Source organism: Zootoca vivipara, chromosome 1 (assembly GCF_965207765.1).
Source record: "Zootoca vivipara chromosome 1, rZooViv2.hap1.1, whole genome shotgun sequence".
In the NCBI taxonomy this organism is placed as follows: Eukaryota; Metazoa; Chordata; class Lepidosauria; order Squamata; family Lacertidae; genus Zootoca; species Zootoca vivipara.
The window spans coordinates 95,025,971-95,043,934 of record NC_142582.1 but is presented as its reverse complement, the minus strand read 5'-3'; the positions used below and the strand labels follow the sequence as shown (position 1 = coordinate 95,043,934).

At 41.5% G+C, this 17,964-nt stretch overlaps 1 protein-coding gene across 5 annotated transcripts in view; it reads right to left on the bottom strand.

Annotated features, from left to right (window-relative positions):
* AVEN (apoptosis and caspase activation inhibitor) overlaps nt 1-17,964 on the bottom strand; it is a 99,361-nt gene that overhangs the window by 9,244 nt on the left and 72,153 nt on the right. For 2 of the 5 annotated variants that reach the window (XM_088671189.1, XM_088671191.1), the window contains 3 exons: nt 10,592-10,806; nt 10,077-10,153; nt 1,175-1,245 (listed from right to left, as the gene is read on the bottom strand). In XM_088671189.1, the coding sequence (XP_088527315.1) occupies nt 1,175-1,245; nt 10,077-10,131 (126 nt within the window). In that variant the 5' untranslated portion in view covers nt 10,132-10,153; nt 10,592-10,806. Of the gene's footprint in view, nt 1-1,174; nt 1,246-10,076; nt 10,252-10,591; nt 10,807-12,161; nt 12,260-17,964 lie in introns of those variants that run through there. The other 3 variants (XM_088671195.1, XM_088671196.1, XM_035110782.3) reach the window with 3 other exon arrangements.

Here is a 17,964-nt window from a genome sequence, read left to right as displayed (position 1 = left end):
AACAGGACAAACCTCAGTTACACTGAAATCATAATGCTGCATAGTAGGATTATAGAGTCAAAAGGAACCTAAGAGATCATCTGGACCCCTTGCTCAATACAAGATGTAACTACAGCATTGTGAGCCATTGGCTCCCCCCCCCCCCCCCGCTTGAATATGCCAGAGTTTGCAAAGGGAGAAGCCCAATGGAGCTAATATCTCTGCAGAACTCATGGTGTCATTCTGCTTTCCATCCATCAAAATAATGGGGATTATCTGGCCAAGTCACTTGGGAAGAAAGGGGACACCCAAAACAGTTGTTTGGGGTTCATCCCCCTGTGATTCCCTCAAATCCATTATCTTGGGAATGCTCCTGAATCTTGCTACACCCAGGCAGCCAAAATCTCCTTTTATTACTTTATTATGAGAAAGCTGCTCATTATGTTAGCAAGGCCTAATGCTTAATATTCAGGTTTTTGAAGATGGACTATTGCAATGTGCTCCACATAGGTGACAACCTTGTGACTACCCAGCTGACACAGAACACCACAACAGCCCCCCTTCTGAAATCATATTATGCATGTTCTCCAGTAAACTAGAGTTCCATGTGCATTTCAGAGTCCTAAATACCCTCTGAGTGTTTCCCATTCCATCATGGTTGAGATTATACAATGCCTTCTCTTCCCATCTTGTGCACAGTCAAACAGCAACAGATCACAGAGAAGCACTAGCATTGGGGCTGCCTTACATGTTCACCAATATATTTTCTAGAACAGGGAGATTTATCTAGGTTGGCATGCCAAGATTAAGCATGTGTGGCTAATTCTACTCTGTTTTGCCTAATAGCTTTCTACAGGGTCTTTTATTCTCCAAGTTTTAATAAAAACTGGCATTTATATAGACCATTTCCAATGTTCAAGGCACTTTACATTTATTACCTCAGTAATCCTCAAAGTAAGCAAGCAATATAATCTCTGAATTGGAAAAGGCGGGTGGGGTGGCTGAGGCAATATTGGGGGAGAACAGAGTTTGTACAGAGGTGAGGTTTGAATCAGACACTTCCTGACTCTGCTCACAAGCTTAACCACAATGCCACATCAACTTTACTGGCTGTGCATAAAGCATCATCTGCCCCGCAGAAACTGAAATAAAATGCACACAACAATCTTTTCGAGAACAGGTTGTTCTCTATTACCTGTTTCGGACAAAGGTTTTCTGCAATCCACTCCTTTTCTTCAGCAAATCTGAACTGGGTAAAGGAATCCCCTAGAAATAAAGTGACACATGTGTCAATAAATTTGCCAAATAATCAGCAAAACTGATTAAAGTTCCATGAATGAAAAATCAAGAATTCTCATATTTTAACAGTATATCAATATAGGAAGCTCAAGCAAGCCAACACCCTAGAACAATAAAAAAGCCCCAAAGAATCACACAAATATCATTTGTTATCGCTAAAACAATGCAGGAGCTACATGGTGATTATAAACTTTGTGGTGGGGAGAATACAAAGAGTGCCTGGTAATAAGGACCAGTCAGAGGTAATAAGATTCAGACTCAAAACCTTCTATTTTGCCTCAGATTCCCTCCCAGCCCCTATCCCTCGGTATCCTGTGTGTGTCTGTGCAGATGTATGTGCAAGACAACCCTATTGAATAGAAATGCACTAAATACAACCTATTGTAGCTGGCACTCATTTCCCACAACCACTTAAGACACATGCTTGTTTTCCAAAGGCACCAAACAGAGTGAATGTTAAAACCATTTTCCATTAAGGCTACAATATTGTAACAGAACATGATAGGTTTTGCATTTAAAAACAGCACTTCAGTTCAGTTTGTATGAAATAAGAGGTGACAGGACTGTTAAAGCTAGAATCTGATTTTACTTCAACATTTTATTTCTTTCAGCATTTTACATACTGCACCACACCTTCATTTTCCAAAATGTGTTTAGCTGCCGAGTATGAGCAGACTCAGGTCTATGAAAGTCAATGGCCAACTTTTGTAAATCAAAACATTACCTGCAAGCCACTAAAAATACTCTTCAAGTGGCTGATGGAAGAGTTAGGATCACAGTATGTTAAATTACAGAAGTGCTATTGTAGTTCAGTCAAGCCTGTATCTGAATCGGCCAATCTATCCCCATTTGTAAGCAGCATCCTGGAATAGCCCTGACTTCTTCAGTGTTTTGTCTCCAGTTTTCTTGTCTGGTGGGAAAACACCCCCCCCCCCCACACACACATGTAGGGAATGGTTGGTGCAGCCCTGATTTTTGAGGAACCCAAAAACATTGTGGGGTTTTTAATTGATAGTATAATTTGTGAGTCCGGGGCTTTCATGCCAAGAATTGGGTGAAGTCATGTTTCTGTCTGCCATCTTAGTTCAAAATGAGACCTGGTGTCCAACAGTGACAAAGCCCACCACCGCCCCTCAGGAACCCTTGTGCTGGGTTTGGTGAGAATATCTCAAGAGGCAACCAAACCTATGCAAAAAAACCAGGTGCAGGCACACCAAAGTCACATTTCGATCCACCATATTGATTCAAAATGGCACCTGGAACCCAAATGTTGACATAGAACCCCACCCCCACCCCAGGAGCCCTTGTGCTGAGTTTGGCAAAGATATCTCAAAAGGTGTCCGAACCTATAGAGAGCAAACAGACAGACAGGCCATTTTCCAAAATATATAGTGTATATATAAAAGTATTATATTGTATAATTGCCAACTTCTCTACTTACTGGAACAAATATATCTGCCTCCAAACTACTGAGTTTGTTCCTTTATCCAGAAAGGCACAATGAGACTCAAATGAACAGAATTAAACAGTAAATAATGCCAGACCCTATGATAATGCCTTCTAAATAAAGAAATATTAGTGTCCTCAAACCTCTTAATCCACAGTGATACCACTAAAGCTGGTGGGAAATTATTCTAAGCAGGCAGTAAAAAAAAAAACCCACAGAGCAAGTTTCTCAAATAAAAGAAAAAATAACTACAATTCACAGAAGTACATTTAATGCAAATTAGGTTAATGAGAATGTTGGTCCAGCCAATTATCTTTTTAAAATTATCTTAGTTTGAAAAGAATGTCCTTTTACATCATGAATACTAATAAACCATCAGGCAATGCCTGAGAATGCTTCCAAATTTAAAAACTGACAGATCATAATTCCAATCAAAAGTAACTGGAACTGAAAACAAAATGGTTTAAATGCACTTCAATTAAATGTTTGTAAGCACAACATTTTCCTTTGCTCTCTGAAGTAAAATGCAATAGCTGTTGAAAATGCAAGGCTAACATAACAGGGAAAGAGAAGCTACGTTTCCAAAAACCACAAGAAATGCATTTCACTCCAACTATCAAACTGAATATATATTTTCAAAAGTGCCTTGTCTGGCTATTTGTCTATTTGTCCTTTATAGTTTCGGGTGCTGCTCGAGATACCGTCACCGATCTTGGCATGAGGGCTCCCCAGGTGGGCGGCAGACTTGGTTGCCATTTGGACACAGGTGTCATTTTGAATTAACCTGGTAGACCAAAAAACATCACTTTGGCATGACTTTGCCCATTTTTGTACATAGTTTCAGCCACTTCTCAAGATATTGTTGCTAAACTGCATAAGGGCTTCCGAGGTAGAGGCGGCAGGCTTCAGTGTTTGCATGCCAGGTGCCATTTTGAATCAAGATAACGGACCAAAACATCATTTTGGCATGTCTTCATACACTTTTAGGAATGGATTTGGTCACCTCTTGCAATATCACCAAACTCAGCGTAAGAGTTCCCAAACTGGGGGTCTTCATTTATGACTGAATGCCAGGCACCATTTTGAATCAAGATGAAGGACCAAAATGTGACTTTAGTGTGATTTTACCAAATATTTGGCATGTTGGGTCCAAGTTCACAAATTACACTCTCCATTGAAAAACAAACCAACAAACCCCAATAATTATTTTATTCTAAAAATCCCGGCCACTGCCAGGCACTCCCCACTACTAGTAACATTAATAATGTGTATCCCATCTCACTCTTGCTTCTAGGAACACAGGGGTTCCTAGCAACCTAGCAAGCATGGAGCAACCAGATTTCCCTGTTTTATCCTGACAACAACTCTGTGAAGCAGGTTAGCCTGAGTGTGTGAGTGGCTGGCCAAAAGTAACTTGAGTTTCACGGCTGGATTTAAGTCCAGGTCTCTTTTGCTCTAACCAACTCACTATTCAACAAGTTGCTTTGTATGCTTATTTGTTAATGTTACCATGCCATTCCCCAGTGCAACATGTGTGCTAGGGCAATGTTATTTTCATTAATGATACAAAGCTATTAAGATACATATTCACAATAAAGTTGGTTAGAGGTCAAATAATGCAGCAGGATAGAATTCAAAGTCACTCGTAGGAGCTGAAGCAATAGTGAAAATTGAACTGTTCAACAGCTGTTAAGAGGAAGAAAGGGAAGCTGCTGCAGTAAGCGCTCAAGAGACATCCCGAGTGTTGTTCAAGATGGGAGTGCAGACTTAAATATATCTTGTCAAGAGAGAAAGTGGTACTTGCCCAGGAAACTTCATTCTACTCAATTCAGAAAAATCATCAGATGTGGGAGTAACTAGTGGCACACAGTGGGCAGGCTGGTGTTTATGTATTATGAAAACTAGTGGAGATTTTCCAGTTGTGTTTTGCCCCACGTTCTCTTGAGACTTTCCTTTAAGAGAGAAAGAGCTTTTTTAAAAGGCTAACAGCAGCACATGGGAGGGTGGGAGGGTTGTTCAGATCTCAGCTGGGATTAATGTTTTAAGGTCCCTTAACACGGCTGCTAGTCACACAATTAATCTAAAAATAATTTGACCCTAGGAGTAAATGGGACATTTTCTTTATAGGTTTCGCCAAGTCTCTCAGCAAAAACCAAAACCAAATGAAAAAACACAAGACTCAGCTGTGCTCTAGTAAGTTGCGCAAGCATCAAGCAGGCAGTTGCCTCTACTTTTCCCTTGCTAGTTAACAGTATCACAAAAAAGACAATATTTACATATATAATCTTGATTAAATGACTCAGTTTTATACCTCTTAGATATGTAGTGAATGAGTTTATCATCCATACTATACAGAACAAAACAAACATCTTTGAAAAAAATTCCTCCCAAACCACCTGGCATGCAATATTCATAAGACATAGATGATCATCCAGATGGCAAGACAGTTTTTCATTATAACATTTGTTGTCCTTATTGTTTTTTGGGGGGAAATATGCAGGAATTTAAGTATGTAGACACAGATTTCCCAAGGTGGAAGATTTTAAATGTTAGCTACATTTTTACTTATCTACCACAAAAATTACAAAGAGAGATGACTATGTCTCCCCCTGTACACAGTGAGATTAGGAGGTCTCAAATTGGCTTGCTCACTCTCACCATCATAATGATTGGGAGCTTGCTAGTTTTACTTATTTTATTGTTTCATTCTGGTATGATATAATTTAAGAGCTGATATGGGAATTATTTTGGACTGAAGAGTGAAATTTGAAATGTGTGTATGACAGATAAGCATCCCATAGAATGTGGAAAAGTTGTCCAGGTTAAAAGGTTGCAACACTCTTTTCGTTTACACACTCAATTACATTTATAATGTTTCAAACATCTAATACTGAAAAAATGCTTCTTTCTCTTTGAAGGAACTTTGGAACTCCTCGTAGATATACAAACGAGCCCTGAATACCCCCCCTTTTTGTTTCATACTGTTTTTTCCTTAATAATCTAATTGTTTTGTCTTTTAACTGTTGCTATTTTGAAACTCGTTGTGCTTATCTGCTTGTTTTATTATTTATACTGTTTTTCTGCTGGCAAGGTTTTACTGCTGCTATTATTTTTTATATATTTTTGTGTTTTATAGATTGTGGTTTTATGGCTTGTAACTATGTTATGAATGAATTTTATGTTTTTAATATGTTGGGAGCCCCTAAAAGAGTGGCTTAGGAATATTGAAATAAATGTTAAATAAAATGCATGTCTACCCAGAAGTTAAGTCCCACTAAGTTCAATGGAGTTTGCCCTACCTAGATAAATGGGCACATAATTATAACCTCAAATACTATCAGTTAATTTCTTATACACAGAATCACAGTGTAAGCAAGTCAACATTTTTCTGTGTTATAAAAATTTTCTTTGCCAGTTCCTAGTAGTTCAGGCAGCCATTCTTCCCAGTGCCTCTTACTTCAAGGGTTTAAAATATACACACAACTTGCACCTCAGAGTTCAATGTAACTCATATAATTTTCAGTACCAGTTACAGGTAGGTAGCCGTGTTGGTCTGAGTCGAAACAAAATAAAAAAATTCCTTCAGAAGCACCTTAAAGACCAACTAAGTTTTTATTTTGGTATGAGCATGCACACGAAAGCTCATACCAAAATAAAAACTCAGTTGGTCTTTAAGGTGCTACTGAAGGAATTTTTTAATTTAATTTTCAGTACCTTTCCCCTAATTTTCACTGTGTACATTTGACAAGGAAGAACATGCACACAAGATCTCAAATTGTAGGAGCAAGTAATTTAAACAATGACCCTTGGATTCTTGAATCCAATTTAAACAAGTAGTTCTGAAGCAGATATGAACTCTGGAAGGAAACAGCGCAAACACCACTCAACTCAAAGAAAATGAGCAGTAGAAACATGACTTTAAAACACACAAGGGACCTAGTAAGACCAAGTTCATAACAAGCTGTGCTTTATTTGTGCTGCCTGGTGATGCCATAGTCCCAATTTTAAGGGAAATAATTTCTATGTTTACACTGATTTCCCCCCTTCATCACTCTAAATTTCAAGATACAAATGTGACTTCACATGGGAATTTATTAAGTTAAAGGGTGACCTATGAGACTGGTTGCTCTCCACCAATTTCAGTCACATCTCAACTCTTTTCTTATTGATGGCATCAGCAGCGCTTGCAGACCTATATATAAATTCTTTATGAATAATTAACAGAGGTGCAGCCTAAAATATCTGAGCAGTTTGATGTTGTGCATCTGATGTTTCACATTTCTGCTTCAATGCCCTGCATTTACAAGCCATGCCACTAAAGCAAACATATTGCACTACACCAGGCTGTAAATCTCAAGCTTAGGACACTATCAAATAGAGAAAACGCAAGGAATAAGAATGTAATTTTAAAACCTTATTCCTTTGATTAATGAAACAAGTGTGTTAAAAGTAGAAAAATGAAAATCTTCTAAGCTTTGGACATTTGTCGAATCATCATGAGAGTCTGGAACTTTATCTGCACAATATTCTTTTTTTATGCCTGGAGAATACACACATGAGAAATTTATCATTGCCTCCAGCGGTTTTTTGAGCCAATTTCCTTGGCAACTGAGAAGTAACCCTAGATCCTATGTCCTTTCATGGTTTTTAGTTAAGAATGAACCTTTACATTTGCCCTACATTTGCTCTAAAATCCTTCACTTTAGAGTCATACCATGTTTTGCCAAGTTCAAGGGTTACAAAATCCTATGCTGTCTCTGATTTTTAAACACATTTGATTACACTTGTCAAATGTTACCTATTTCAAGCTTTGTAAGTGATGCTTGTACAGCATTAACGGTTAACAATTTAATGTCACTTCCACATTTAAAGCACATTTATACAAATTTAACAGACATGGCTCCCCCTGGGAAGAAACTGCATTTTACCACCCACAGAGATACAATTCCCAGTACCCTTAACAAGCTACAGTTTCTAGGATTACTTTGAAGCAGCCATGAACTGTTAAATGCTATAAAAATGCTTTGGATGTATGATGTGGATATGGCCCAAAATGAAAGTTTGCTAATTCTGCAGATATTATTGCAAGGGTGTCAAGAGGGTCAGAAAAATCTTTTGAGGAAGTTCTGTTTGCAAACTGGCTACCATTTTCTTCAGCAAATGTTGTCTAGCAAGGAACTTAATCCATTTAAAAACAACAAAACTGACTTAATTGTATACCCAGAGTTTTTGACCACCACTAAATAATCCTTTTGAAATGTTACACCTCTTTGTTAATCAGCTTCGGTATACAGTGGTGCCTCGCTTTACGAATGCCCTGCTTAACGAAATTTCCGCTATATGAATGGATTTTGCGATCGGAGGTTGCCTCGCAAGACAACGAGGTTTTCTATGGCCGCCGCTTCGTCTTGCGAAGCGTGGCCATAAAAACCTCCGATCACAAAACCTATTTGCAAAAGGCATTCGTCTAGCAAAAGGGGAACCAGCTGTAGGAAGGGAAGAAGGCAAAGAAAGATCAGCTGAAAGGCGCTGACAGCTGTCAGCGCCTCTCAGCTGATCTTCGCCTTCTTCCAGCTGCGGCTGGTTCCCCTTTGTTTTCCACTGGTCTCTGCCGGTTGCCCCGAGCAGTGAGGGGCAACCGGCAGAGACCAGCGGAACACTAGCGCGGAAAGAAGGCAAAGGTCTTTCCCCGCCTCGTGTCCGATCCAGGCGGGAGGCGGCGACGGGAGAAGCTCTTCTCCCGTTGCCGCCTCCCACCACGCACAGCCGGCATTGAGCACAGCTTCGGAGACCTCCGAAGCTGCGCTCAATGTTGGGGGAGGCAGGCGGGAGGCGACGACAGGAGAAGCTCTTCTCCCATCGCCGCCCCCCGCCACGCACTGCCGGCATTCAGCGCAGTTTCGGAGGTCTCCGAAGCTGCGCTCAATGTCGGGGGAGGCAGGCGGGAGGGCGACGGGAGCTCTTCTCCTGTCGCCGCCTCCCGCCACGCACAGCCGGCATTGAGCGCAGTTTCAGAGGTCTCCGAAGCTGTGCTCAATGTCGGGGGAGGCAGGCGGGAGGCGGTGACGGGAGAAGCTCTTCTCCCGTTGCCGCCCCCCGCCACGCACTGCCGGCATTGAGCGCAGTTTCGGAGGTCTCCGAAGCTGCGCTCAATGTCAGGGGAGGCAGGCGGGAGGCGGCGACGGGAGAAGCTCTTCTCCCGTTGCCGCCTCCCACCACGCACAGCCGGCATTGAGCGCAGTTTCGGAGGTCTTTGAGGTGGTGATATGGAGCAAGCAGTCACTAAATGTGAGCTACGATTGTGAAAAGCCTCCCGTAGGATTTTCCTCTGTTTATCTTTAAATCCGATCAATAAAGATTGCTAAGGCAAACAAACAGGGGCGGGGATGGACGAAATATTTCTTTGGAATATATATATACTGATTACACACACACACACACACACACAACTATATACTATATCTATATCTATAGTTGCAAGACTCAAGACAGTTACTAAAACTAAGGAAAACTAGGGGAAATAATGCAACAATAAAATGAGATCAAAATCTAAACTTATCTGAAAAAGCAGGAGACCCAGGAGAAACACCTTGCTGAGTCAGGTTGGAGAAAAAACTGTGTAGGAAGTGCCTGTCTCTCACAAGTCTTTGCGCCTGCCTGAGGTCATGTGACAGGAAATACCCAATCCACTGTTCCTAGCCTCCCATGAAATAAATTCAAGTTACGCCCACCAAACAAAGTAAGGGTTTCAACAAGCATGTTCTACACTTAAACAAAACTAGTTGGATAGCACTTTTGAGCAAGCTTCAAAAAACATACAGCTCTTCACAAATAATATTTATAGGACTTATGAAAAAAACTACTGAAAATAACAAATTAATGTATTTTTGACTGTCTAATCTCACTTTATTTTTGTGCTGTTTTCTTAAGCCAAACCTGACAGTAATATTCTTCTTACCTACATCAGATTCCCGATGACTCAGAACAAAAGCTAAATCCAGTGCAAGTTCAGGACTGATGACTCAGAATTTTTTGCAAAACATCCGAAGAAGGTAAGGAGGAAAAGCGCTTGGAGATTAGAACCTGCTGATACAAACCTCAGAAGTACTTCCAAAACTTAAAAATAGACAAGCCTGGCTATGGTAAAAGTCACTGAAAATCTTTCAAAATTGGATTATTGCAGTGTACTCTACATGGAATTACCTTTGAAGAATATTTGGAAGATCAATTGGTCCAGAAAACAGCAGCAAGGTTGTTACGGGTGCCTATGGGGTAATTTTACACTTATCCAGAAACAACTGCGTTGGTTGCAAATTTGTTTCTGCGCACATTTCAAAGTGTTAGTAATTACCTTTATGCTCTTGAATGACTTGGCTCCAGGATACTTCAAGGATCACCTCCCACATCAGAAAGATCGCTTCCTAAGAGCTGATGGAGACACCCTTCTTGAAGTGTTGTCCATATCCATAGTGCGGCCATGATCGTATAGTGGTTAATACTCTGCGTTCTGTTGCCCATAGTGTTTTCTGCCAATTGGTGTAAATATATGTGGCACATGTGCAGCACATATATGCCCTAGCTACTCTGGACAGCTTCCAACACACACACACACACACACACACACACACACACACACACACACACACACGGCTAGTAGATCCTGGTCTAACTTCTCCCACCCCCCTGCTACACCACTGCTTTAGTGACAATAATCACAAACAAATAACTTTTAAGAGTAGGGGTATCCTTTGAAGCTTCTACATAAGAACATGAACAAAACTGCTAGTCCAGCATTCTGTTTTCACAGTAGCCAGCCAGGTGTCTATGGGGAGGCTGCAAGCAAGACCCGAGTGCAACATTACTCACGATTCCCAGCAGTTATTCAGACGTATACTACTTCTGACAGTATGTGGCTATCATGGCTAGTAGTCATTGAGAGCCGCCTTCTCCTGTTCAGTCCTCTTCTAAAGCTGTCCAAGTTGGTGGCCATCACATCTTGTGGGAGTGAATTCCCTCGTTTAACTATGTGCTGTGTTCTTAATCTTCCAGCATTCAGCTTCATTAGATAGTCCCATGTTCAACTATTATGAGAAAGGGAGAAAAGATCTCTCTACCCTTTCTTCAAACCATGCACAGCTCTATCATGCCTCCCTTACCTTTTTTCTAAATTTAAAACACCCCCGATTTTGCAATCGTTTCTCATGCAAGAGTTCCAATTCCTTTCCTAATATCTCTAGCATGCAATTCACATTTTTCACTGCTGCACCTCACTGGTTCAAATTCTTCATTGAGCTATCCATTACAACCCAAGGTATTATTCCTGGTCAGTCACTGCCATTTCTAACCAGGAATGTACCTGAAGAAGTGTGCATGCACACAAAAGTTCATACTAATGACAAACTTAGTTGATCTCGAAGATGCTACTGGAAGGAATTGTTCTATTTTATTTTTATTTTGTTTCGACGGCAGACCAACACAGCTACTTACCTGTAACAGGAATGTACCATATATGTGAGGTTTTTTGCTCCTTTGTGCAATTCTTTATATTTGCTTTCACTGAATTGCATTTGCTATTTTACTGTCCATTCATCCACTTTGTATAACAGTAGCTCCTTTTGCAACCCCTATTTGAACGATTTGGTTTCATCAGCAAACTTGGCCACCTCACTGCTCACCCCTAATTCTAAATAATGAGTGAACAAGCTAAAAAGCACAGGTCCAAATACCAATTCTTGAGGGTCTTCACTTTCTACATCCCACCTTTGGGAGAGCTGCCCATTTATTCCCACCCTTTGCATCCTGTTTCTTAACCACTTACTGAATCATAAGATAAGCTCTTCTCTAGGTTATCTACAGGGCCCCTTCAAATAATTGGAGTGTTGTTCAGTATAATAAGTAGATTTGTATCCAAGAAAGAAAAGGCTGCTTCCTTGGAGAGTTTCACCCTAGACTCCCAATTATTCTCTGCCTTAGTAGTGATTGACATTTGATGCTTTTTTTTTGCATTAGGTGCTTTTACTCATTGTCAATTACTCCTCCTCCACCTTTGAGCTCATCTGAAGTCTCTTATAGTAAACTTTTCTAGATAGAACAGGGGATAAACAAGGGCTTGTCTAAGTCTCTCCTGACCCTCCTGGGGAACCAGGACTTCTTTGGTGTAACCACATGGTCTCCCCGATTGAGCACCAGAGTAGGATTACTTTGGAGGCTACCATTCCATATTGCTAGACATTAAATTTGGAGCTCCCACCCAACACTTTGGCACACTAAGAGGACTAAAATACCATCTGTGCCATATCCACCATCGTCCCTCAGATACAGCTCCTATATTCTGCCATTTTCACATTGCTCCCTTCACCTAAGTGTGATCCCATGCTCCAAATGCTCAGGATCCAGAAGATGTGACACAAAATCTTTTTTCCCCACGGAAATTTACCTTATGATGTTGACTCTAGGATGGATGTATATTTATGGGAGTGTCACAGATATATTTTCAGTCTTGGAGCTATACAGTTTGTTTTCCTGCTGGGTGTTTCCTCCTACAATGAAATCTATGAATGAGAAAACACTACCAAAGGACAACATTCTCTCCCCAAGCCAGACACTATTTCTATTTACCAGATTATTTATGAGTCAGATTCCTCTATGTCTGAAGAGGAAAATACTTGGGTCTGATTTGAGGGAAGATCCACATTATATTATTTCATTACTCTTTGATAGGACGACAGAAGACGTGATGGTTGGACAGTGTTCTCGAAGCTACGAACATGAGTTTGACCAAACTGCGGGAGGCAGTGCAAGACAGGAGTGCCTGGCATGCTATGGTCCATGGGGTCACGAAGAGTCGGACACGACTAAACGACTAAACAACAACAACTCTTTGATACATGGAATAACATCAAAGATCTCAGATCCTTTAACAACTACAGAGATGAGCCAAACCACATACCATTTCTCTAGTGATGAGGCTAGAATGTTTTCACCCTGTTAGATGGTCCCAGTTAAGCCAATAGAGAGGGGTTCACTGGGTGGTATTCAACTAGCATGTCCCATAGGCACAAGTATTTCTGCTTACACAACAGGATTCCCCCCCTCCTCTCACCTGCTCTCCCCAAATCTGCTCCATAAGATTGAGGGAACCCCGAGAATAGATTTAGGAGGGAAGGGGGCAAGGAGAGGGTAAGAACATTCTGTTACACATGCAGAAATTCTTGTGCTGTGTTGGAGACAACCCACTGTCTCTCCTCTCCCTCTGATGCAACTGCATGGATAGTGTAGGGACAGCTACCAGAAAATATATGAACAGACCTCTTACTCTCTCCTTCTAAATTAGATGAAGTAAAAGGGTCAACTGCCTGTAGCAGAATCTCATTTTCTGTTCAGACTTCATCTACTGCACATCCTCATCTCATGAGTAACCTATATGGTGGCTCCCAAACATTGTAGAACTACAGCCCCTGACTAATGGCCATGCTGGTTGTGACGGATGGGAGCTGGACTCAAACTACAGCTGGAGGGCACCACCCTACTACTACCTCTCCAAGGAGACAGGCTAATTTATCTCAACCCAAAAGGTTACATGACTATTTCTAATGTTTTAAAAGTGTGCAGAAACACAATTTACTATTCTTGTCACACACATGTGTTCTCCTTAGGTCCTGGGCATATATCTCCAAGAATTTATTTCATTGCAACACTTACAACAGAATGATTGCAGAAAATGCATCAATGGGAAAACAGCATACATTAAAATTTTATGGAAATGTCCACAATCCATTTTTTTTATCTCCACAGAGATTAGATGATTGCACACAGATGGGATTCTGCTTTGAAACCTGATGGGATTACATTTGTATTATCATTTCTATTTCTGAAGCAAACAGCATCTCTTAACTGGGGATGTGAGATATAACCAAAAATTAAACAGAGCTGTTTACCTTTAGCCTCAAATATACACAGTGAAAGCCTGTATGAAAAACTGGATGTGAATTAAAAGCTCACTGAGCTCTGATAATTTTGTTGCTGATGAGGTAACTTAAAGCTCAATTCTATGTCAGAAATCTATTTGCAGTAGTGCAAAAATATGATTAAACTCAAAAAATGTTCAAGTTTATTTTATAATACAATATATAATTAAGTTTTTATATTATTAACAATTACTTTTATTTATATTGTTCTCAATGTTTGAATGGTAACTTGCCCTTTCTTGTATTTGCATAACATCTTGTTGCCATAATAATATACCATAATTTATGTTTAATTCTACAGTATTTAATTTGTGGAATGGAGGGGAAAGGGACAATGGTCCTTTGAAAACATATATGAAGTATTTATCTTATTTCAATATTTGTTTTTTTTAAAATAAATTTTATGTATGTTGTCAAATGAAAATGTCTAGGCTTTTTGACATGATCAGTTCACAATATTTTCTTCTAGGTAAGCATGCCAAAATAAAACACCATACAAGGTAAATTGCCAGTCATCTTCTGCCTGAGCACAAAAGAAGACATTTTCTCTCATAAAAAGTACTGTGGCTCGGATACTTTAATCTTCATAAACATTCAGGTGGCAATTTCTCAGTCCATAAGGAAACAGCACAGCCAAACCACTTAGCTGGTTGTCCAATTTGCAAGCTGTCAAAGCCAAATATTCGTAAGATTATTTTCCCAACAATCTGCAGGTGCTGGTGTGGGAATTAGCCCCTCTGTGTTTACTGTATGTTGCAGAGATACTTTAAAAAATATTCAACTTTGAGGACCAGATACCAGTGAAAAGAAAGCTAAAATTCCCACAGTCTAAGGAGTATGGTGTTTCAGGACAATTTCCTAACAGTTCAATCCTATACACATTTGCTTAGAAGTCGATCCTAGAGTATTCAATGGGGCTTATTCCCTTGCAATGGTATTTAGCCCTGCACCCTTGGGACACAATTCTGTGGTTCCAGGGTGTTGAAGGGACAATAGGGTATTACTCCATGGGCATAGAGAGAGATCAACTTTTAGAAGCCCACTCCCAGGAAGTACAGAAATGACCTTGCCAATCTGCCACTGGTGCTCTGATGGGGGTGGGCATTCCAGGAGTGTATCAAGAGTAAGTTTGGATTTGCTGGATCCAAATTTCTCCAAATCTCTTAACATTGTCCTGCCCATTGGGGAATATGACTCTTGAGCTGAGAAAGTTTCTCATCCATGCTCTATTGTGTCTATTGATCTATTGTGTGTGTATGTGTATATATATATATATATATATATATATATATATATATATATATATATATATATATATATATCTTATGTATGTTTAACAGATGAAAATCATTGTAAGACTATTTGCTCAGTTTATTTTTATAATGGTAAGAGCAAGGGTCAGCAACCTAAGGCCCATGGGCCAGAAGCGGCCCACAGAGGTCGTTTGACCAGCCCATGAGCCACCCCCGAACTGAGTTGCCCGCTCACGCTAAACCGGCACAGTATGGCACGGGGACTCGTTTCTGTGTGCCAGAAATCACGTCTGCGCAGACTCCGAAAACTGCAGGCGCGCGCACTCACACACACATGCCATCTGAACCACAGAGGGATCACTGCAGGACCGATCTGGCCCAGGCAAGATAAACCTTGCTGACCCCTGGGTAAGAGCTTTTTAAAAAAAGTTGACTGAGATGCAAAAATTTAAGACATACATACCACCTCCATGGGGACGCGGGTGGCGCTGTGGGTTAAACCGCTGAGCCTAGGGCTTGCCGATCAGAAGGTCGGCAGTTCGAATCCCCGTGACGGGGTGAGCTCCCGTTGCTCGGTCCCAGCTCCTGCCAACCTAACAGTTTGAAAGCACATCAAAGTGCAAGTAGATAAATAGGTACCGCTACAGCAGGAAGGTAAACGGTGCTTCCGTGTGCTGCTCTGGTTCACCAGAAGCAGCTTTGTCATGCTGGTCACATGACCTGGAAGCTATACGCCGGCTCCCTCGGCCAATAACACAAGATGAGCGCTGCAACCCCAGAGTTGGTCATGACTGAACCTAATGGTCAGGGGTCCCTTTACCTTTTTACCACCTCCATACAAATAGGAATTTGTTTCTAAGCTGGTAAATAAATATGCTTTTGTTTATAGGTTCTGTTGTTCCATAGTTCAAAATATATTCTAGCTGGGTTTTGTGTAACTGGGTGTTTTTTCTACATCCTTTTCAGGGTCAATTATTCCTGTCAAGGTTTCAGTCTCTTTTTCATATAATATGCCTACTTGCACAATGCTTCATCTCATAATTACTGAAATAAAGTACAAGGTCATTAGAGAAAAACAGGAAATTTGTTTTCAAATGCCACACTTTTAGAATCTTTCCCTGTTTATCATAGGTAAGTTGACTGTCATGATTTTGACCCGTCATTTTCAACACCACCTTATAGAAGTTTTAACAGACTTCTATCCTAGCTTTTCTTCAGTCTACAGAACACAGTTCACAGTCCATGACTTTCCCGCATCCTTCTAAGCACTCTGTGTCCACCCAAAATCTGTTTCTAGGCTGGACTTTTGAGAATGGTGAGAGGAAGAGTACAGGAGCTCAAAGTGAAGGGAGTTGCTGGTGGAAGTCACACACACACACTTTACACAAGTTCTAAGCCATAACATTTAATACTAGTCGAAACAAAATTTCCTTCCAGCAGCACCTTAGAGACCAACTAAGTTTGTCGTTGGTATGAGCTTTCGTGTGCATGCACACTTCTTCAGATAATTACCCCCCTCACACATATTAAAAAGCCATAGAATGTTAATCAGCCGAACACTGACAAAGGTAAGAGCTGTTTCCTTGTTCTGCTGGATCTCTCAGCGGCTTTTGACACCATCGACCATAACATCCTTCTGGACCGTCTAGAGGGCTTGGGAGCTGGGGGCACTGTCATGCAGTGGTTCCGCTCCTTCCTCCTGGGCCGTGTTCAGAAAGTGGTGGTGGGGGATGAGTGTTCAGACCCCTGGGCTCTCACTTGTGGGGTGCCTCAGGGTTCTGTCCTCTCCCCCATGCTTTTTAATATCTATATGCAGCCGCTGGGAGAGATCATCAGGGGGTTTGGGCTGGGTGTCCATCAGAATGCTGATGATACCCAGCTCTACCTCTCTTTTAAATCAGAACCAGTGAAGGCGGTGAAGGTCCTGTGTGAGTGCTTGGAGGCGGTTGGAGGATGGATGGCGGCTAACAGATTGAGATTGAATCCTGACAAGACAGAAGTACTGTTTGTGGGGGACAGGAGGCGGGCGGGTGTAGAGGACTCTCTGGTCCTGAATGGGGTAACTGTGCCCCTGAAAGACCAGGTGCGCAGCCTGGGAGTCATTTTAGACTCACAGCTGTCCATGGAGGCACAGGTCAACTCCGTGTCCAGGGCAGCTGTTTATCAGCTCCATCTGGTACGCAGCCTGAGTCCCTACCTGCCCACTGACTGTCTCTCCAGAGTGGTGCATGCTCTAGTTATCTCTCGCTTGGACTACTGCAATGCGCTCTACGTGGGGCTACCTTTGAAGGTGACCCGGAAACTACAACTAATCCAGAATGCGGCAGCTAGACTGGTGACTGGGAGCGGCCGCCGAGATCACATAACACCGGTCCTAAAAGACCTACATTGGCTCCCAGTACATTTCCGAGCACAATTCAAAGTGTTGGTGTTGACCTTTAAAGCCCTAAATGGCCTCGGTCCGCTATACCTGAAGGAGCGTCTCCACCCCCATCGTTCTGCCCGGACACTGAGGTCCAGCTCCGAGGGCCTTCTGGCGGTTCCCTCATTACGAGAAGCCAAGTTACAGGGAACCAGGCAGAGGGCCTTCTCGGTAGTGGCACCCACCCTGTGGAATGCCCTCCCACTAGAGGTCAAAGAGAACAATTACCAGACCTTTAGAAGGCATCTCAAGGCAGCCCTGTTTAGGGAAGCTTTTGATGTTTGATGGATTTTTGTATTTTAGAATTTCTGTTTTTTTGGAAGCCGCCCAGAGTGGCTGGGGGAACCCGGCCAGATGGGCGGGGTATAAATAATAAATTATTATTATTATTATAACACATATTGCATATCTTTAGGTGCCAGGTGAGCCTCCCTAGAGACAGCATTCCACAAACAGGGAAGATGGAGCACTGAACATCATTGCTCAACCATGAAGGTTACTGACTAGCCCTAGCCAACTTAGCACATTGTCTTGTAAACATAAAATAGGTTAATCTCTTCATTCAGGAAGGTGTCTTACAATCTCCAGGTTTCCAAG